General features: G+C 48.5%; 1 protein-coding gene across 10 annotated transcripts in view; it reads right to left on the bottom strand.

Moving 5' to 3' along the window:
* Mknk1 (MAPK interacting serine/threonine kinase 1) overlaps nucleotides 1–21,911 on the bottom strand; it is a 39,512-nt gene extending 17,601 nt beyond the window's left edge. For 3 of the 10 annotated variants that reach the window (XM_039110585.2, XM_039110586.1, XM_039110584.1), the window contains exons 1-3: nucleotides 7,152–7,258; nucleotides 5,124–5,225; nucleotides 2,203–2,300 (exon numbers count right to left, since the gene is read on the bottom strand). In XM_039110585.2, coding sequence (XP_038966513.1) covers nucleotides 2,203–2,300; nucleotides 5,124–5,225; nucleotides 7,152–7,167 — 216 coding nt within the window. In that variant the 5' untranslated portion in view covers nucleotides 7,168–7,258. Of the gene's footprint in view, nucleotides 1–2,202; nucleotides 2,301–5,123; nucleotides 5,226–5,549; nucleotides 7,069–7,151; nucleotides 7,259–13,206; nucleotides 13,370–19,010; nucleotides 19,059–21,777 lie in introns of those variants that run through there. The other 7 variants (XM_006238696.5, XM_006238697.4, XM_006238698.5 and 4 more) reach the window with 7 other exon arrangements.
* Between the last annotated feature and the right edge of the window lie 687 nt (nucleotides 21,912–22,598).

Here is a 22,598-nt window from a genome sequence, read left to right as displayed (position 1 = left end):
CATCCATCCATCCATCCATCCATCCATCTACCCACCCACCCATCCATCCACCCACCCATCCATCCACCCACCCACCCACCCATCCATCCATCCATCCATCCATCCACCCACCGACCCATCCACCCACCCACCCATCCATCCATCCATCCACCCACCCATCCATCCATCCATCCATCCATCCATCCATCCACCCACCCATCCATCCATCCATCCATCCATCCATCCATCCATCCATCCATTCACCCACCTATGTTTCTTGAGACAGTCTCTCTGTAGCTCAGCCTGGCTTGGAGTTCACTCTGTAGACCAGGGTGCTCTGACACTCATAGAGGTTTGCTTGTCTTAGCCTCCCAAGTGCTGAGATTAAAGGTGAGTGACACCACGATGGGCTCCATCCAATTTAACATTTATGTATGTGTGTTTTAAAATCACTTTTAGGCATATTAAAATTTCTTTTTAATTTATAGTAATTTGTTTCCAAAAAGGGATGAAAGTAGGTCTTTTGTTCTGTGTGGAACAATATACCAGCCAGAAGGCTTGGTGGAGATGTTTTCTGTGGTTACAATCCACTGCTGGAATTGGGGTTGGCTGGAAGAGGTGTCTCTCTAGATCCAGTTCAGCAGGGCTTCCCTGACGGAGGCAGTGTGTTGACCTGATAGTTCCCGATGGCTGATCCGAAAAAAGCTTAACCCACGTGCCTCCCCTGGTTCAGAAAGACGTCCACAGAGCTCAGCGGTCCTCAACAGTGGGTCTCAGAGTCACTGCGGTCCCTTGGGAAAGACATGCCTCAGGCTCTCTCTGACACTGAGAAATGTGTCTCTCTGTGCTGTTAGCTCACTGGCTGACCACTGCAGTTTAAACCTGCCCATCCCCAGAGTTCTCAAACTGTCCTGAGGACCACACTCACCCGGGCCAGAACTGCTTCTTAATGTGGTCGAGCCAGATCAAGTGTATTTCTCACACTCTCCAGGGGACGCTGGTGCTGCTGGCTCAGGGACCCCACTTTGAAGACCACAACTCTGCCTCCATCCCTTTAGTAGCCACAGAATTCAAAACCGAGTCTCCAGAGTCACACAGCTACTGACGGGCAGCACTGAGGCTGAGCCACATCCCCTGCCCCAGAGCCGAGCGCTCAGCCACCTCAGGTGTAGTCCCTTGTGGGAGCCATATTGGATTTGGGCCTGGTTGCTTTGTCACTGTGTGGCACAAGAAGTTTACATTCACAGAATGTTGTCAGCCTGAACAAGACCCTTCTGGGTCTCCAACAAGGTTTGACCCCTGCTGAGCCCTGCCCTTACATGTGGAAGCCTTTTGTCCCCAACTGGGAACAGTCTGGCCAGGTACTTCTCACCAGAGTCAGAATTAGGCTGGCCTTCCTGGTTATTTCCCTAATTTATTCAGGCCACATAGTCGGTCCTTTGTTACCGAAGTCTCAGCCAGGGTTCCCCACTGTGCTTGACGGATACCTGCTAAGTGGTGTTCTTTGGATATATAGTTTGGTCAATAAAGAAACCAGAAGCTCTCTTCCTCTTCTGGCTTGACACGAATAACCTGTGTGTGTGTGTGCTTCTTTCATCCCACAGGCTTTCGCCCAATTCTCGGTACCCTGTCGGTGCTGGCACCGACAGTCCCTGCCATCCTGACACTGTTCACCGCTTGTACTTTGTGGTTTATAGAGGGCGTCCACCAGCTCATCTTCATTCCTGCCTTCATAGTCACAACACCAGATGCTGAGGGCAGGAGCTGTCACTGCCTTTAGATACAGGGACCAGAGCTTAAGGAGGCTCAGTGAGTTGCCCAAAGTCATATAAGTTTCTTAGAGCAGATTTCGGCACAGCGTCTACTTCTGAAGCCGATGATGCTTCCTGGAGTAACCAGAAACGGCCTACTCTGTGCCAGATGCTGATGTCAGTACATTACACATATTAATTATTTAATCCTCACAATCCTATGCAAGTTCTAGTATTTATACCCGTTTTACAGATGAGAAGACTGAAGGACAGAAGGGTTGAATAACTTGGTCAAGGTTACAAAGCAGATAAGTAGAAAAGCTCAGGTTTGAGCCCAGAGCATGCAGCTTTGCTCCCTGCTCCAACCTTTCTTTCTGAGCCACCGTGTTGCATAATACTCACATTATTTGATTTGGGACAAACTAGGAATGACGGTTTGCACAGTAGAGGTGGGGTCCAGTGGGATACTCACTTTGACTGCATACTCTTTGCCACTCTGCAGGCTCACGGCACCCTGGACTTTGGCATAGGCTCCTTCTCCCAGCAATTCTGAGGTCAGCTGGTACACGTCTAGCGAGGAAAGAGGTGAGAAGAATCAGGATGGGGAGGGTACTGTCACTTAGCTTCGAAGGCCTGCTCCCTCAGGCAGAAGAGACCATGGTGACTCTGCAGCCTCCGTGACAGGGACATCCTAGCTTTCCCAGACAGCACCTGACTCACAACAAGACTCCACCAACACCTGCTCCTCACTTTAGAGATGCGGTCAGAGCTGGGGTTTCACACATTCACTTCTATCCTTCAGCACCTACATTCTGGGCATCTCCTGTGCCAGGTACCACCATAGGGACACAAGGAGGAACAAAATCTAGTCCCTCCCCTCTAGGGGTTGAGTCCAGTAGGAAAGACACAGCAGCCCAGAGTGAGTACCAGTGAGAGTTAGCACAGCGTGCACATGCGCGCGCGCGCGCGCACACACACACACACACACACACACACACACACACACACACACACACACAGAGCAGGCCAGGGTAACCCAGGCCCTGGTGAGTATCACAGCGGGTCAGCACAGTAAGGGCAAGGAGTAGGGAGAGGAGCAACCAGGGAGGGAATAGAAAAACCCACTAGGCAATCCAGGGATCTTCAGAGAAGAATGAACCGCATTCATTCATTCCTCATTTGCTGAGCACCCATTTGCCAGGCATGGGGGATATGAAAGGGATAATTCACAACTATTTTATATACACAAATGTGGAGGTTAGTGGAGGAGTCTCACAAGTTTCTGAAAGTCACTCGCAGGAAATTAGAGACCGAGCAGGATACAAACAATGGCTTGCCCGCAGGTCAAAGTGGTCGCTGCAGAGTGGTAACAGACCCAGGCTGGAAGAGTGCTCAGAGACCTGCCCAAGCTCTCAACAACAGAGCTCTCGGAGCCTTTCCAAAGGAAGCTGTGGCTCTACCACAACCCTTGCTGAGCTGACCACGTCCTCCTTTGCACCCTCCTCAGTCTTTCTCTTGAGGCAATCTAGGCTTTCAACCAACTGCCTGAGCTGAAGGCTTAATCAACGTCAAGAGATTTCATCACTCTTAGTCACAAGGTATCTGTGCTTGCATCAGCTGCCTCTGACAGGAAACTCTGTGTTCCACAAAAGACATGCTGATTTTGTGAACGCCTCTAAAACCCCAGTGACTTTTGTCTCCTCCAATGGCCAACACACACACACACACACAAACACACACACACACACTACACACAACACACACACACTACACCACATACACACATATACCACACATATACACAACACACACACTACATACATACACCACACACGCTACACATACTACACATACACCACATACCACACACACTACACCACATACATACCACACCACACATACTACATATATACCACACACACTACATATACCCCACAAACACATACAAACACACCACACACACCACAGACACACATACCACAGACATACACCACACACACACATACACACACACCATACACACTACACATACACCACACATTACAACACACCACAAAACACACACACACATTATATACACATACCATACATACTACACACACATCACACATACACCCACCCACATAACACACACACACACACACACACACACACACACACACACACACACACACACAGTTTGAGTTAAGCATAAACAATGATTAAAGAGATGGCTCAGAATTAAGAGCACTGGCTGTTCTTCCAGAAGAACTGAGTTCAGTTTCCGGCACCCATGGGAGATGGATCACAACCGCCTGTAACTCCAGCTCCCTACATGGCATTCACTCACACAGACCACACGAACACACACATACACATAAGTGGAAAATATTTAAAAAGTCTTTCTTTTAGGAAGAGCAAAGAAGCCAGATGCAGTGATGCATGCTTTTAATTGCAGCGCTCAGGAGGCAGAGGCAGGTGGATCTCCATGAATTCCAGGCCAGCCTGGTCTACAGAGTGAGTTCTAGGACAGCCAGGGCTATACAGGGAGATCCTGTCTCAAACAAAACAAAACAACAAGAACCAAAACCAAACCATAAACCTCTATACTAAGTTCTCTCTGGTTCCCTTACAGTCTGGGCTTGCAGCTTTCTGTGTGAACAGATGGCACCCTGCTGGTTACTACTTGGAGGTGGTTTAAATGGCATGCTTCTCTCCCAGCCACACTTCAGTACTGGCCCTTACACCCACCAGGATGCTAGGTGTTGGACAACGTATTCCTGACTCAGGGCTTGTCATCAGAATAGTGTACAAAATTTGCTGGAATGTGTGTGAGGCTAGCCCACGGGGGAGAGCTGCTGCCTACAGGGAAAGCTGCTTCACATCTCACAGTGACATAACCACGTAAAGGGGATTTGCCATTCCTAGAATGCCTGCTGATCCTTTGACCACTTTGTAGAAACACTCAGTGATTCATATCTTCTCATCAAATGCCCAGAGATAACCCTGGCAGCCCCTAGCCTAGTGACTTGCCCCTGGTTATCCAAAATGTCTGATGATGCAACCTTATGCCCCCTGGCTGCATTGCATTCTCAAGGGGGGTAAGGTCAAGCACACACAGCACATACGCTGCAGCCTCTGCAAGATTCCAGCCTTCCAGGAATCGCAGGAAGAAGGCCCACGTCTGAAGAGGAGCTAGCACAAGCAAGTGAGGCCACTCATGCTCAGACCATTCCAAGGAGCTCAGTGCTCACCTGAGAGGTTCACCCATCCTTTCCCCATCTTTCGCTTCTCACTCACTCCTGTCTTTTTAATCACATGGATGACCTGGCTCCAAGGGAAGTGTCTTGGACGTCAGAGATGCCTCTCCCCTCCTACAGCACTGGCACAGACTCATTAGAATGTGGGACCAACCTTCAAACTTCCCTGGCAGAGAGTCGGTGGCCCGGGTCTTACGCTTCTTCTTTCTCCTCTTGTCACTATCCACGATGGGAAGGGGCTCACTGCTGCCCATCTCTGGGAGACAAGAGGGGACATAAGGGAAATTGTGCTATACCAATCAAGCAGTAAGTTTACCCAGAAGGACAAAAGAGAGAGACCCAGGAGTTTTATACTGATGGTTTTTAAATATCTGTGAGGGATATTGATTTGTTTTGACCCAGGAGGCAAAACTAAAGGCAAAACCATTATAGGAGATCATTAACTGTGGGAAGGGACTCAGACAGGCAGCTAGATTAGGAGAGGCAACCAGAAGCCTGCATTTGCCAAGCTCATTAGCACATGGATTTAAGTCTGCCACCAGCCGAACCAGAGTCCCTAAACAGAACAAGCAGGGCCCACCTGTGATCATCAGAAAGACGGTCCCTGGGGCTGCGAACTGGGTAAGGAGGGAGCAGGAATAGAACCTGGAAATCAGAAAGCTGAGCAATATTTCCATGACCTGCACTGGGGGCTGTGGAAGGCCCCAATCCCCTCACTCCATCTTCTCCCTTCCCTGGTCCTTCTCTGAAGGGGTGCAGGGAGGCCAGCCACTGACAAGTTTACGAGGCTGGATGAGGCCACGGACTGTAAAGATATCATTATCTCTCCCTGGCAGGCACCCGACGCCCATGCTGGCAGACACAGACACAGGACATTGTGGGCAGGAAGGGTCAGGACAGAAGGAAGCAGCAGGAGGCTGAGATGGGGAAGAAAAGAGGGGGAACAATGAGAGCCCATCTCAGGTTTGTTTCTAGGCCACTCTAGTAGGGGCCTTCCCCTGGTAAAGATAAATTACTTAGAGAACATGTCATGCCCTGGATCCAGAGTGGAGCCTTAATACTCTTTGCCTGCAGTTAGAAATAATAAGATTTCTCTGAAGTCTCTGGGTCTAAATCCCCACCAGGGTGATTAAGCCTCTATATCCTTCTGACGGGTGGAGGATGTGAGAGCCTTCCACCCCAAACTTCAATAAACATAGGCTCTGAGGCTTGGTTTGTCCTGAGAAATTTTAAAATGGAATCAGGTTCTTCGCTCACGGAGGAGAAGGCCCACTCCCTTCTCCAAGGGTCCGGCAGAAGGTTGCTTAGTGCCACTGCCCACATGCATGCTGCCCACAGAGGCAGGCTCTTGGCGGTTGTTAGCAGGAAGCATGCAGAATGGCACTTTCAACACCACAATCCAGAAAGCACAGCTAAGCAGCCAAGCGTCTGACAGCCCCACTTAGATGCATCCCTCCGTCCATGGTAGTGATCTGATCACAGCAGGTTTTCAATTACACCCCAGAACAGAGCAGAAAAAAAAATACACGGATACAAAGAATCCACAGAGCATCTGAAAATATCGCTCCCACCAACAGCTTCAAGCTCAAGTTCTACCCGGGGATGACACAGCCCTACAACTCTCAAAGGATTAAATCCTGCTACTGAGGTACCCACACCCGTGAGGTAAATCACAAGGAGAAATGCCCTCCAGATGCATTACGGGGCACTGGGAGAAATTCTTCCGAAACAAAGTGCAAGGCCATTTGTCTTTGAAGGACTGGGGGAGGGGACAGGACGGGGTTGGGATATGACTGGACTGTCTTCCCCGTGGCATGCAGTCTAGTGTCAGCCCTTGTCCCAACTATTCCTCACCAGTGCTGCAAACCCAGAGTGGAGCGAACAGATGTGGTTTCTGCTCCTTCACCCTCCCCTGGCCACACTCCAATTAGGAGCCTGTGGACAAACCAAACAGCCAACAGGCAGGCAGTGTGGAGAACAGCAGGAGAGCTGGCAGCATTGCGACTCACAGGGGCCTCTCAGACGTACTTACAGCTCTAGACAGAAAACCCTGTTAGCGGCAGTTTATACGTGCTCTTTACCACAGCAGGGCTGTGGAGCCTCCCGTGCAAGCAGCATAACCCTGGGCAGAGCCACATACTCAATATTATATTTTATGGCTTCCCACACAAAGACAGAGTACCTGGTCTATTCTGCATGGATCTCAATGGAAGGAGGTGCGCCAGAAGGGACAAATGGGTAAGGTTTTCCTTGCAAACAGAACTTGTTGAGGGAGAGTTGTTTTTGAAACTAGAAAGGAAAAATGTAGGGAAATGGTGAAACGATAGAAGCATTAACTTCCCCATGTTCATAGCAAGAGGTATGGGGTGGAAGAGGTTGCTGGGATGAGGCAGACCATACTCTAGTTCTACCGCAGAGACCTTAATTCACTGTGTCCCAGCCACTGGACAAATGCATCCTCAGGGAAGCCCCACCATCGTCTTGCACCTCCGCCTGCTGGATTCCCTGGTGTAGGAATTCTTTCTGGCCATCAAAGCCAGCTCAAAAGTCCTTACCCCAGGCAGTTCTCCAGTAACTCCAGATGAGCCATGGTCATGCAGTCATTCACTCTGGAAGTCAGTTAGGCATGAGGCAGATGGGGTATTACTGTGTAGAACTAGGGGTTGCTACCAAGTGTCTGAGAGAAGTTCCACTAAGACACTAGGATTGCCTTTGGCCTTGATCGTTCCCTGTGTTCCTACACTGTCCCTGCGTATCCATCTCCACTATAAGTCACAGTGCAGCATAGATGAGTATCACCCCTCGCAAACTGCGCTGAGATGGAAATAGTGTATGGTACATAGGGTGCACCATACCCAGCCCCTTAAACGCTCAGTGCACACTCTAAAAGACACGTAGGTGTGCGCGTATCTTGCAGGTGATGTGGGGAAAGGCTGCTCTGGGCTGTGAACTCCACCAACTCTCTCACACTCCCTCTCCAGAAAGGTCTGAGACACACAAGGTCCTTAGCTTGTTTTCTGGAAGCCCGGTCCTCTTTTAGACTAGGTAACAAGGAAAGGAAGAGTGCAGCTGCTTTCACTTTCCAGACACATGGCAGTAGCCGGAGTCTTCTCTCTCCCTTCAGCGGGGCCTGGGGAGCACGTCTGTGTATTCTGCTAGAGGTGCACATGGGACGAGGGGCGCACTGGACAGGGAAGGCACATGGGCCTGGGTCAGAGGACAAAGGAGATGTTTGGTGCCAGTTTTATCAGACAGCCTTTATCAGTCAAGCAACTCTGCCTCTTATAATCCTTAGCTCCTACATCTTCAGAGTAGAGTTAAAAACACATTAACCTGTCTACTTGCCAGGTTGCTGCAAGATCCCAACAACACAGTTAATACAAATGTGCTTCCAACACTGCATTATGTGTGCATAGGCATGTATATTCACAAATGAACATACAACAGAGTGGGCGGCCCAGGACACAATACATGAACCTGTTAACATTACAGTTCAAAGTGTGCCAATGGACCATCTAGTGACATGCTGGGTAGTTTATATGTTCTTTTAGTCCGTACCAGTTTTAATTTGTAGACATGGTCTATGTGATAGGATGTTTTTTTTATTTTTTTCTTCATTCTTTTATTTATTTTTTTTTTTCGGAGCTGGGGACCGAACCCAGGGCCTTGCACTTGCTAGGCAAACGCTCTACCACTGAGCTAAATCCCCAACCCTTTTTTCTTCATTCTTTTCAGGATTTTCAAAGTTATGTGTGACTGAAATTTATCATTTTATCCTATTATTGTCTGAATCAAATTTTACTTACACAGAATAAATGGGCTAGGGGATGTGAATGGAGCTCAGGGTTCAGTGGTGTGTGTGTGTGTGTGTGTGTGTGTGTGTGTGTGTATGTGTGTGTTGTGAGTGTACAAGGAGTTCAGTGCCAAAGCTCCCCATGCTCAAGGCCTTGGTTTTGATTTTCAACACTGGGGAAGGAAAAAGGAACCTTTTATCAAATATACTTTGCAATTTAGAGGTTGATAACAGTTTTCAAATTATGTTTAGATTTTTTTTGTATAAAAATTCAACATTTAGCTGGATATGGAGGCAAAGGCCTTAATCCCAGCACTCAGAAGGCAGAGGCAGAGGCAGAGGCAGGCAGATCTCTGTGAGTTCAAGGTCAGTCTGGTTTACAAATCAAGAGTCAAGGCCAGGCAATACAATGAGACCCTGCCTAAAAAATGCTGGAGAGTAATTGAAGAAGATAGTCAGTGTCAACCTTCTGCCTCTACTCTCTGTGCACAAATGCATATCTGCACTTACATGTGTATACCACACATAGGTATACACCCACGCAGACAGACTGCACTGGAAGTACAGCAGGTGTCAAGGATACATGTGTAAGGCTCAACCTGTAAGGCTCAACCTGTAAGGCTCAACCTGTAAGGCTCAACCTGTAAGGCTCAACCTGTAAGGCTCAACCTGGTAGCCACACTCATGCAGCAGTTGGGAGAGCCCAAGGAATCCTGCAGGGGGGCACAACCCACAATAGTAAGAGGTACCAGACACTGCTCTCCCCAGCAGAGAACACCAAGGTCTACTTTTCTAAATAACTACCATTTTCAGTAGAGCCTGACGAGTCCACCCACTGTCCCTCAGATGTGCGTCTATTCCTTGGTTCGTCTTCCGTATTCCGCATACAGACCACCAGCCATCACATCTCACATACGATGCTGGAAGGTCACCTGGTTAGCTCAGCTCTGCAAACAGCTCTCATCCTCCCCACTCCACCCCTGCGGCTCGTCTGATCCTAGTCTGTCCGTGTACTTCTTTCATCTTCAAGGGCTGTTTAGAAACAGGAGAATGGTGGGGAGCAGGCCAAAGGGCGTAATCACAGACAAACTCAGCTGCATCCTCAGGGTCAGCTGAGGAGAACAGACAATGGGAGGAAACCGAGGGGCTGGGAGTAGCTTAGTATGAATGCTGGTCACCATGTGCAGGACCCGGGTCCCATCTGCATCACCAACCACAACAAAACCATAAACAAAAGGGAAATGAGAGAACTGCAGGAAGCTTGACACACACTTGAGGAGGGGGTTGAGTAAGCCAGGTGAGACAAGGGAAGAGGGAACTGGAGAGACTGGGGTCATCCGTGCCTCTGTAGCAGCAGAAGCTATGGTGCACACTACTGTACCCACAGTGCACACTCTCGTGAGGTTTGCTTTGCCAGGCAATGTCTGAAGCCCTTCACAGGTATCACCCTCTACGGACTCACTGCTGCAATCTTCACATTTAACAGCTGAAGAAACTGATACATACGGGCAAAAGCAACACGCCCACCATAACCTAGGGACTGAGTGAATGAAGCCTGAGTCTGGCTCAAGAATGTAAGCTTCCCATCTATCATGGCACTGTTCCCGAACACTAATGCCCCTCAGTTTCCTCCCATTGTCGCAAGGCAAAGGTGGCAGCTGGTGACAGCCAGGCACCAGTGCTACTGTTTATAAATCCTGGTACAGGACTTCTTTTCTGATGTACTGTGCTGGCTGCTTTTATGTTAACTTGACACAAACTAGAGTCACCTGAATGACAGGAGGGAACCTCAGTTGAGAAAATGCCTCCGTAAGATTTGGCTATAGGGCATTTTCTTAATTTGTGTTTAATAGGGGAGGGACCGGCCCACTGTGGGTGGGGCCATTCCTGGGCTAGTGGTCCTGGGTTCTATAAAGAAGCAGGTGAACCAGCTATGGGGAGCAAGCTAGTAAGCAGCACTCCTCCATGGCCTCTGCGCCCACCCCTGCCTCAAGGTGTCTGGGTGCCTCCCCAACCCGCTGTCGATCGTGGTGCTTTATCCCAGCAGCAGAAACTCTGAGATGTGTATTATGAGACTCAGTTCACTATTTATACAGGCGTTCTTGCCTGTGTTCCAATGTCCAAAAGGCTGAGCGGCTCTCTTACACATTATATAACCACAAAGGCCCAACAGCCACATCCTTACCACTACGTGAATTAACTTTAACCTTCCAGGCATCTCTTGTTGCCCTGAGATACCTTAGCATTTTGTGTGTTGTCATTTTATAGACGCTGACGACAAGCCCGTGTCTAAGCACATTATTCACGTCGGTCCAGAATGAAGTGTCAGTTCTCCCGTCTGACCTGGGAGTTGGCAGAGGTGGTTTCTGGTAATATCACCAGGTGTAAAGGGAAAAAGAAAAGGCATGTTTGAGCAGAAGCTGGTCAAATTAACAGACAATAAATGTTAGGAGCATGTGTGATATGAGCTCCATCAGAGGACTGTCTGTGAGATTCCACAGAGCCGGAGGGTTTTTTCCCTCCAGACCTTCGTGTGTAGAAGGGCTGGGCCAGGTGGTTCAAATTGGCAGCAGTGAAAGTGGCATGGGATGAGAACTTTGCAGGCCTTCAGGAGGGCCGTGATACTCAGACACCAGAGGCAAACCCTCAGACTCATCTCCTCCCTCTGCTCCCATCCTGGGATCACAAGGAGCCTTTACGGCCACATTGCAATACCTGGTGGAAGGAATAACATCAGAAGGATAGAGAAGCAGGGACAGGAAGTGTGTGTTTACAGAATACTAAATGAAGCAGTAGTAAGGGCGGGGCTTGGGTAGGGAGCGCGGAGAAAAGCAGGCTAAGTGAGCCATCTGAGCTCATTAACAGCTCACAAGGCCTCCAACACTGCTCCCAGTCTTCTTTCCACCCTTAATAACCACAATCGCTCCTCTGTGGAGGAACGACAACAGCTGCTTTTTACTCGGCCTACAATCCAAACGGTCCTATTAACTACATTCCTTGGTGCATCATCATTAAGCTGCACAGAAGTGCCCTGCAAGTGCATCTTCTATCTGCCATACAGAATATTAGAAGATGGTCCTCAGGTGAGATTCCGGAAAATTAACACCTCTGCTGCGTAATCAGTTACGTAGGTGGCAGTGAGGAACAGCATGAGGGTGACCACAGCTCTGTGCGAGTGCCTTAACCTCCCACTGTCACCGCTAGCAACAAATAACACTCGAGCACTACTTTGAAACCCTTCGGTCTTGCAGATCCCCAGGAAAGGTTTCCGTGTGGCACACTTGTGAACCTCTGTGCTGGGCAATGAGAAGGGAGCCAGGAACACTGTGGCCTTCAAGCCAGTCGTGATATTCAGGGCAATCAGCAGCCACTCAGAGGCAGGCTAGCCAGGCAGCTTGGCAGGCCAGAGAGAGTACTGAAGGCTTACACCAGGGGCAGGGGTGGCAGGGACAGGAAGGAAGGGCATGTTATAGAATGAGGGAGGAAACCACAGAGGCTGAAACTGTCTTTCCAAACAACTGGAGACAGAGGAGGGGTATCTGCTTCTTCTCCAACACGGGTCCAGCCACAGGGTGGGGCCTCAATGTAGGTACATGAAGATTTGCCTTCTAGCCAAAGGCAGCTGTAAGAACAGCAGTGCCAACAGAGGAGGGGAGAACTTGGGGTGGGAGCCCGGGAGGTGGGGAGCAGGGAAGACGGCAGTGCCAGCAGAAGGCTTCAGGTGACAACAGGTACACCCAGCAGCTGGTACTGTGAAAAAGCACGGGTCAGGCTAATGCAGCCTTACTCAACCCTCGTGTGCCCCCAAATCCATCACTGAGGCTTGACTGATAACCTGTCTGGCACGATGAGGCCTCCAGCCAGAGCAAAGGACAGAACATGCCACAGCCTCAGTCTATGAGCCATGCCTGGGATAGAAATACAGACAGAATTTCCAAAGTTTCCTAGGGAAGAACGAGACTCAACAGGCACAAGAATTTTCACTTGGATGCCTCTGGACTTAGTTTCATCTTGTTATGGTGTGGCAGCTTTATCTTACGTGTTTTACTTACTGCTCTATTTTCCTTCTGTCTCTCTGCCATTTTGTTCCAGAAGTAACTGCTGCAGGGAGTTACTGGGACCTGAGAAGGCTAAGCCATCAACTGCTTAGGTGACCTTGAACTCACGCCTTTCTCTGGAAATGTGGGAAACGTTCAAGTCAAAGTAATGTAAAAAAGTAAGTGGGGGCTGGTATGATGGCTCCTCGGATAAAGGAGCCTTTCTCGGAGCCTGAAGACTTGAGTCTGACCCCTGAGGTCCACACAGCAGAAGCAGAGAACCGACGCTTGAAAGTTGTCCTGTGACTGCCACATACAACATGGCACCCTCATCCCCAACGAACACAAAATGAATAAAGATGAGGCTTTAAAGAAAAGGGAGGGGTGAACTATACATCCAGTCTTACCCGCAAGGTTCTTCAACTCAGCAGTGATACTTGTGAACGTGAAATCTCAGAGGAATCCCAAGGTTGGTGTCTTCCAGCCGCAGGGAGTTATCACTGGCCTCTGTCCAGTCAGTGCCCTTCAGTCTGCCGCCTGCTTCTGCTTCATCTCCTCCAGCATGGAAATCTTCAAGAAGTGGAAGGAGAGAGAGTATGAGATGGCTGGCTTCTCCAAGAGGACCAGAGGAGACGCTGATCAACCCAAGTGCCCCATCTCTGCCAGGGACACTTGGAAGCAGGCGTACACACAGGAGTCACAGATGTTCGCGGGCTTTAAAAGCTGACCGATGGGTATCTGAAAATCCCGATGATAAGCACTAGAAAGTTTATCAAGGGTCCGAATAGAAAAAATATCAGATTCATTCCCACTGTAGATTCTAGGCAGTAAAAGATGTATCGTGCCATGAAGACAGAGATGGACCCTTCTCTTGGCTCTGAGAGTCTCACACAGACGCTTCCCAGCTGCTTGCTTGGGAGAGGTGCTTAAGAGCTTGCTCCTGGTGGCCAGGCCCAAGTCTCGCAGGCAAGAGGTGACAGTGCCAGCAAGGTAAAGCAGACCCTGAGAGTAGCAGGTGGTAAGAATGGAGTCAGTTTTGTGCCAAAAACAATCATTGCTCGTTCCCAAAGTGCTGACTTCATTTTCTGTAGGAACGGTGGTGCTGTTTTACCTCCCCTCCCCCCGGCTTGAGTTATCATGTGTCAAAGTTGCTCAACTTTTGCTCTGAGAAACACACTCGCACTTCCTCTTTTCTCCAGGGAAAAGCACTGAAAATGTGCTTAAGTGTGAATTCTGAGCTTCCGTGCCAAAGTCTCTAAGTTTCTAACTGGAAACTGGATGCATTTCAACATTACCTCAAATCACATTTTCCAAGCTGGAGTTGTCCCCTGCCCCTACCATGGCTTCCTTCCTCCTGATTTCTCTTCTTCTCTATCCGATTACATCATCCTGCAGTCATCTAGTCAGAACCATTAAGTCATCTCTCCCCCCTCTATGTAGGTTCCAAATGCTCATGTTGCCAGCCCCTTCTCTCAGCCTTGTCTATAGCTCCTTGCAAAGGAAATCTCAGACTGGAGAGATGGCTCAGTGGTTAGCAGTGCGTGTTGCTCATGTGGAGGACATGAGTTCAAGTCCCAGTACCCACGAGGTAGCTGACAACCATCTGTAACTCCAGTTCCGGAGAGTCTGACAAAGGAATTCCAATTTATCTTTCAAGGCCCACAGCAGACTCCCTAGAGGATACCTCCAACTCTAGGAACGGTGTGCCCTCTTCTTTTCCTACTCACTGCAGGACCTCACCTAGCTTCCACCATCCCATTACAACACAAAACCCACACCGTGATTTTCCTGCCAGCTTATGAACTCCTTAAAGACAGGATGCAGACATTTCCATTCAGAGATTTTAGCATTTAATGCAGCATCTGGCACAGAAGGGCTCCAGTGAGTGTGAATGAATCACTTCATTCACAAAGTATCCTGCTGTCCATTGCTTGCTCGAGACTTCAGCACACTGGACAGCCCTACTCTGCCCTTTAGTCCCAAGGGGCTCTCCCAGGCTCAGCCAAACCATTTCTAGAGGCCAAGGAAGTTTGGCTCATACATTTTCCTAGTCCCACTACTGCCCTCCCAGGGTCAGCCTTGAACATCTGTGAACTTTAACTTGCTGCCTTTTGTGTTACTAGAGGCTAGTAATTATTTTCCTGTAAAAGGCTGGATAGTAAATACTTCACACTTTGTGCCGCATGGTCGTTGCTCCATCTGCTCTGTTTTTAGAGAAAAGTACAGCCATAGATTATATGCAAACGAATGATGATGACACATCAACCACACCGTAGTCACGGACACCACAGTTTGAAATCACATCCTTTTTGTGTCTCATGAAATGTTCATCTCCTTTTGATTCTCCGTCTCCAAACACTTAAAACTGCAAGAAAGCACTCTTAGCTTGCGGTACCTACAAAAACAGTTGGTGAAACATAATTTGCCAACAACTAGTCTACTGTAAAAGACAAACAAAAGCAAGATTCAGAATTCCATGACAGACTTTATTCCCAGCCGTTTGGAGTCACTCTAGAGCTGTGGATGTAGAAAGCAGAAGGGCTTTCAAACACTAGGTTCTAGGTTCGGCTTGGGCCCTGACATCCACTAGCAGCACGGGGTGTACTCCTTAACCCCTCTTCACTGACACAATCTACAAAACAGAGACAATAACATATGCTGTGAGATAGCAGAATGCATGTCAAAATGTGACACCAATGCCTAGAACTTAAGAGGCCCCCATATCTCCCATTATTATACTTTGTGACACAGCTTCCCCATGTCAACTATAGCTCTGGAAAGCAACCTAGACAGACACTCTGGAAACTACCTCGAAAGAGGACATGGTGTCTGCAAAGGACAAAAGCAGAGAGGGGGTCGGCTGTTTTAGTTATATCCAGTTAGCCTGACTGTACTGCCGTTACTCCTAATTCCTTTGGGCCACTTTCCCTGTTTATCAATAACTTTGAGACTCAGAACACCAAGGGGTCCATCACTTGACTTTCAAGATAAAGAACATCTGGGGGACACAGAAAAGGCAAAGGTTTATGGCATTTCTAGCCTTGATCCTAAAAGCCAGAGCCTGTGCTGTCTTTGCTAGATGTCTAACAGGTGTCATTGCCTCTGCTGGGGCAACTCACCCTCCTACAGTATGCTTACCCTCTCTTCCAGGAGTGTTTACCTGTAGTCCAGTCAAAGGTTACATCTACCCGACTGCCCTGATTTCCAGCTTCCCATGTGTGTTAATTTCTTACCCAGATTACCTGTGATGCTTCCTCAGTCTCCCCTTAGGCTGAGCTGGGGTAGAGTGGACTAACCTGAGTCAGCTCTGGGTTCCTCCACCTAGCACAGAGCTATTGCTTAATGAGTCGATGAGACTTCTGAAGCATCCTCCCCTTAAACTTTTTTAGCCTGATTAGCAGACTGAGCAGAGTCTGGGTCACTGCCAGGAAGAGGGAAAACCTTAGAGAGAGAAAAGCAGCATAACCAATGGGATCTGAGCGATGGAAAATAGGTTTTGGGGATGAGGTGAAAGCAGCCAGGCAGTGTATCCTGGAGAAGCGAAGATGAGGCCTAACTGGATTCTGGCTTTAAGTACAGAAAAGGTTCTCATGAGAAAATCTTGATCTCATCCACACTTAATAATCAAAGGGAACTTCTCCATATTCATGGGCAGCAGAACAATAAGAACTCGCTTAAGTTAAGGCCAGGAGGTTTTAAGCTGGGAGGAGCTAAATTAGACACCACTTTCTAGAGACACCATACTGTTGCTCTTTTTGGCAAGTGAACTGGAGGGGCCTTGCTTGTAACTTTTGCTGAAGGCTGTGGAAAAGGAAATGAACACCTGCTCCGGTCCTGTTTACTGTGGAGACAGGTGTGGAAAACCCGAGTCAGGTGAGATTCTCTATCAAGCCATTGGCGTTTTAATTGACTGTTTCCCACCCAGTACTTCTGGGTGTCATGCTTTGTGGTCCTATGATGGAATCACCGAGCATTTCTGAGCTTCTTGATGGGACAATGAAAAGAGAGAACAGCAATGGCAGAGTAAGACGGGGAGAGAATGGTGTGTGTGTGTGTGTGTGTGTGTGTGTGTGATATGTACAAATTATACATATATGTATATGTTATATATAATTATATATGTACATATATTATATATAATATGTATGTACACACACACACACACACACACACACACACACACACCCCACTTCCTATGAAACCAGCACCAAACTGGCTACTAATGTAATGACTGATATTGTTACTGATACTGCTTTTGTTCGCTAAGCTAAGCATCTACCACCTGCTGGCCACTGAACTGCTTAATGTCATTTTAGTTCTCAGAGCAGCCCTATGAGCTAGGGAATATCTGTACCCCATTTTCCAGATGAAGAAACCTGAAACTAGGCAAAGTTAGCCAGTGACAGGGGCAGCACTCGAACCCAGACAGTCCAACTTACAAGTCTGTGCACTACCTATTGCTTCCCCGCAGGAGGGAGGGTCTGGGGTTTAAACCCTTCCTTCTGACCCCAGGTTCATCCTCTCTGCTGTATCTTTAGGTAGGGAGAGCAAAGCAACATATGGCGTCGGCAGGAAAAGCTCTCAAGCGAGTCCTGTCCTGGGGAAGGAGGCCAAGAAACACAATGGGGTGAGTAATGCCTGGACTGAAGGCCAGACTCCTGACTCCAGCTCTGTCCATCACAGGTTCTTGTTGAATCTGATGGTGAAAAAATAACGAACCATTACGACGCTGTCAATCGTATCTCAGGACCTGTACCTGAAACCCAAGGGTGCCCACAGCCCCTGTAACCTCTTTCTGAGATCGTAGGAGCGGGGGACAGAGACGCGCTGACGGACAACATGGTGACAGCAGTTCACGTAACCTGCACAAGCAGACTTAGACCTGCTTCACAGTTGAAGCCTCTTCATTCATGTCCCTACTCTGGAAGCTTTGTTCCCGTCAGTCTCTGTCCACAGCCACAGTCAACAGAAGCCTTATGGCATCCAGAGCAGTGCGACATAATGGAAAGACTATGAGTCTCTGAACTCGACTCTCCTGTGTGAACCATGCTGTCACTTACTAGCTACCCAGCCTTAGCAAGGCTACTGTAATCTCTCCGAGGTCTGGTTTCCTAGTCTTTAAATTGGGGATAAATATCCCTCTATTACAGAGGTTGTGAGGATTAAGTAAATTATAGCGTGTAAACTGTGTGGCTCACTGCAGGCCACAAAGCAGACACGTGACGAATGTTAGCCCTCTTCTCTCCTCACAGTCCACATCTCCTCCCCAGTGTGCCTGTGCTCACCAGTGTGTATGTTCCCTTCCATGCATTTCTGCCTCCAGACATGGCTCCGGCTGCCCTTTCTCCCAGGGAAGAACCCCCTCCATATTCCAGCCAACGTCTCCACCTTCAGGAATCTAGTCATGCAGGAATTGATTTCTCCTCCTCCCTAACTCCCACTTGGTTTCATTTACCCAAGTCAATCTGACTTCAGTTATTTATGTACTGATCCATCTTCCTAACTATACACGAGGGAGAAGGCTTTGAGGAGACAATTACTTACAGGAGAGCAAAAAACATGTTGTTATCATTGGTGTGTACTTTTCAACACTAGAGGCTCTTTCACAGCAAGAGCTTCCTGTGTGGCTGAATGGAATCTTTCTATCTTACAGTGGGAATCTTTATCGAAAGCTCTAGGACTGAGATTTTCTTAAAGCTGTGCACTTTATCGGCTGACAGTAAGCAGACAGCTTTTGTATTCCTGGGGATCATAGTCAGAGCCTGGGAAGCACCAGGCCAGGGGTCTACCGCTGAGCTAAAGCACCAGCCCAATGATTTTGTAGATTAATCCATATTCCTGAGCTAAGATCTGCTAGTTCTCACGTGGAGCTGAATCACTCCTCTGCCCATCCTTCTGGCACATCTTGGACTCCTCTTGGAATACCTCTTCAGCATGAAGATGCTGACACTCAGAGGAAGAGGGCTCCCGGAACAAGCTCTCCTGAGAATTGGTCCCCCCACTGGGAGGGTGACTGCCATGACAACTATACTGAAAGTCCAGAACTAGAAGACCAGAAAGCAGTGAAAACGGTTCCTCTCTGCCTTGGTCTCCAAGGCCATAACAGCTTAAGGTACTTAAAACAACAGTCCAGTCCATAATGTGTTTGATAAATGTCAGCTTGATCAACCACGTAGAGCTACTTGGGAGCCCTCGTAGGCAGGGTACTCACTTGTGCTTAGCAACTGATGCCAGCCTGGGTATCCCAGAGAGAGTCCATCTGAAAGAATTAAAATCAATTCATTCAGTTTTTTTTTATTTTTAATTTTGTAGAGAACCAGAAGGATGGCTTAGTAGTTAAGGGTATGTGCTACTCTTGCAAAGGACCTGAGTTCAGTTCTCTTTTTTTTTTTCCGGAGCTGGGGACCGAACCCAGGGCCTTGCGCTTCCTAGGCAAGCGCTCTACCACTGAGCTAAATCCCCATCCCCTCTGAGTTCAGTTCTCAACATTCATATTGAATAGCTCTAAATGACCTGAAACTCCAGCCTCAGAGGATCCAACACCCTCTTATGATCTTCCTGGGGAGCTATACTCATGTGCACACACGTACAATTAAACAATACAAATAAGGTCAGATGTGGTGGCGGCACACACGTTTAGTGCCAGCATGTGGGAGGCAGAGGTAGGCGGATCTCTCTGAGTGTAAGGCCAGCTTGTGCCCATACTGAATTCCAGACCAGTCAGAGAGACGTGGTTAAATGCTGTCTCAAATTAATTCATTCACTAGAGTAGAATTAGAAAAAACAAGTGCCTGAACCTGTCACTTCTAGAACTCTCTACCCTTAACTGAGTCCTCGTATAATCTTGCTTGAGTCTTTTCCCACCCATAAGAAAAAGGTAGTGTAACTAGATCAGACACACACACACACACACACACACACACACACACACACACACACACACACATACACGCACAGACACACACATATACACACATACACACAAATAAATGATCAACAAATAACTTTCTATTCAATATGCTGGGGCTGTTGGCAAGGAGAAATGTGACTGTGTAGCTGCTGGTCCCACATGGAAGGGACTACTGTTTACCAAGGCCAAGGGCAGAACAATTGATTACTCAGCCACCTGTGAGGTTTCCCGTACCTGAACTATATCACAGACTATACAGGTCCCTGGACACTGCACAACTTCTCTCATAACTAAACTCAACAACAGCAAGGCCAGGGCCTGAAATCAATAACAGCAATGAAGAATCTTGGCTCATGAGGAATTCCTGTACCTTTGTGCCTCCGATGCCTGTAAGTAGGGCAACATCCATCTAAACCAGGGCCCTCCTTAGCCATGAAGGAAACCATGACGTCTCCTTCTAATCTTGACAGCTTGTAAAGCAAAGACCAAAGCGAGTAAAAAAAAAAGTCACTGACTCATTTGACCACAGGCATTACAGAGACCTACTATGTGCCAGCCCTGTACCATGAAGGGGTGGTATGGCATAGACCTGGCTCCTCGACACCAACTGTAGTGGGGGTACTTAAGAGTGATGTACCCCAAGACAGATGCTAAGAAGTCTATAGGAAGTTCCGTCTCTGCTACAGGAATGGAATGGGAGCATCCAATCCAGCAGGAGGATGAAAAGCTTCACCAAAGAGGTCACAAGACGTGGTGTGTGTGCCCATGAAGAGGCTGCAGAATTATTACAGACCACATAACAGGAGACCATGATCTTCCTAGCTGAGCATGTACTGCATTTTGCCAGCTTGTTCTCTGAACTTCTCTCTCCATGATTGGGCTGGCTGGTGCCAGGCCTTCTGACTGCCAAGTCTGCACTAGAGCAATGACACTCCTACACAAGCCAAAGACCCTCGACTATGAAAAGAGGAACACTGAGGTGGGAACAGATGCTTGGAAGGGGCTCCAAACTTCCCAGCTAGTTCACTTCTCTACACAATCCTCACCCTGTGTCTATTCTTTACAGCATTCCCAGCCCAGGCCCCTTTAGAAGGCTGAAGCTAAGGACAGTGGGCTGAAGCTCTTTGATGGGATCCAGGGAAACACTATACATCAACTACTCAGCTGGTTCTTGGCACATGGCCTGTGGTCAACAAGTTTTAGCTCCCTCCTCATACTGCAAGGTCAATTCCACGGGTAAATCCCAGAGGCTCCTCCAAGGTTCAGGTTACATCACCACCCCCATCCCCCAAGGCCTCCCTGAAATATGCCAGACCAAAATACTCTTTCCTGGAAATCACAACAGTATGTATCAGTACCATTGCAGGTGGGCACTTTACATATAATCATACTTAACCCTCACAGTGACATTATTATAACCATTTAAAAGCTCTGAGAAAAATGAGTTGTTCTAGGATGCGTCCTAGGAGAGGGGAAAGCGTGGCTGACCCCCAAAATCAGGCACTCCCACGCTCTTTCCTACCATCAGATGGTCCACAGTCCTTCAGCTATAGGAAAGAGTCTGCATCCTACCCACACCCCTACCTCTCTGTTGAAAGAATGTGGCAGAAGCATTTAAACACTGTCTTGCAAAATAAGTGGAAACAGTCAACTTAACACAACGAAGCACACATATTTCATAACGTGCTCATGCCAGTGGACTGTCCGAGCCTTGAGCCCTGCCACAGACTTGAGCGTATCCTTGTATGGTCTGAGGCTCAAACCCCATACAGGCTGAACTCTGACAGCGGGTACCCATCGGGTCCCGACCTGTCACAACCCAAGCCCGTCCACAGGCACAGGCTGAGAGCCCGAAATAGGATTTTATACGCTGTAGTCTGGGTTGGGAAGCAGCTCTGAGGACAGTTCTAAAAGGATGTCCCCCTTGGCTGCTCCTCCGTAGAAGAATCGGGTCATGACCTCGAGCTGCTCCGAAGGCCCTGACTGCCCCTCCCGGTTGACTGCACCGCCGCACTCCAGACCCCGGCCCCGTTTCCCGCGGAGGGACTCCTCGCTGGCTCACTTTTACCTTAGTTGACCACCGCGGGAACGGCCGCGCGCACCCCCACCTGCAGGTCTCAGTCGAGAACGCGGAAGAGGTGGAGCTAAACTCAGGGGGAGGGCCCTGGCAGAAGGGGGCGTGAGGGGGAGGAGTCACGCCTGCGCCCCGAGGGCCACACGGGGCGAGAGGACTCTGCGCAGGCGTGGCGTATCAGATCGCCCTCAGGTTGTTGCTGGTTTAGTTTCCAGGCAGAAAGTGGAAGACACTGCGGTGCAAATAATTACTTCTGCGAGCCAGAACGGAGCTTTTTATAAACCCGAGGGCAACTCTGTTAATTAAAGTTTATTTTTTGAGACAAGACCTAACTCCGGACTGACCTCAAACTCGTTTTTCTCCTGACTCAGTCTCCAGAGTTCTCTGATTACAGACGCACACCACCCGGCATGACTATAAAATTTCTATAAAGGTCTGTGTATACAGAAGTTCATGAGGGTTTGAATAAAACATTACTTTCGGTAATTAAAATTTTTTTACTTTTTTTTTTTTTTTAAACATTCTCACTATGTAGCTCTGGCTGGCCTGGAACTCACTATGTAGACCTGGCTCAAACTTAAAGAGATCTACCTGCCTTTGCTTTCTGATGCTAGTATTAAAGGCGTGCGTCACTACACCAGCTAAAACAAATGTTTTTAAAGATCTATTTCTTCGGCTGCTGCTGCTGCTGCTGTGTGTGTGTGTGTGTGTGTGTGTGTGTGTGTGTGTGTGTGTGTGTGTACTAATTAGAGTAATACCTCAACCACCAGCCTCCCTGCCTCACTTCCATAGGCTGCAGGTGCCTGGGACGGGAA

This window comes from Rattus norvegicus, chromosome 5, assembly GCF_036323735.1.
Source record: "Rattus norvegicus strain BN/NHsdMcwi chromosome 5, GRCr8, whole genome shotgun sequence".
Classification (NCBI taxonomy): domain Eukaryota; kingdom Metazoa; phylum Chordata; class Mammalia; order Rodentia; family Muridae; genus Rattus; species Rattus norvegicus.
The sequence above is the reverse complement of the archived record's forward strand: the minus strand, read 5'-3'. Positions and strand labels throughout refer to the sequence as shown.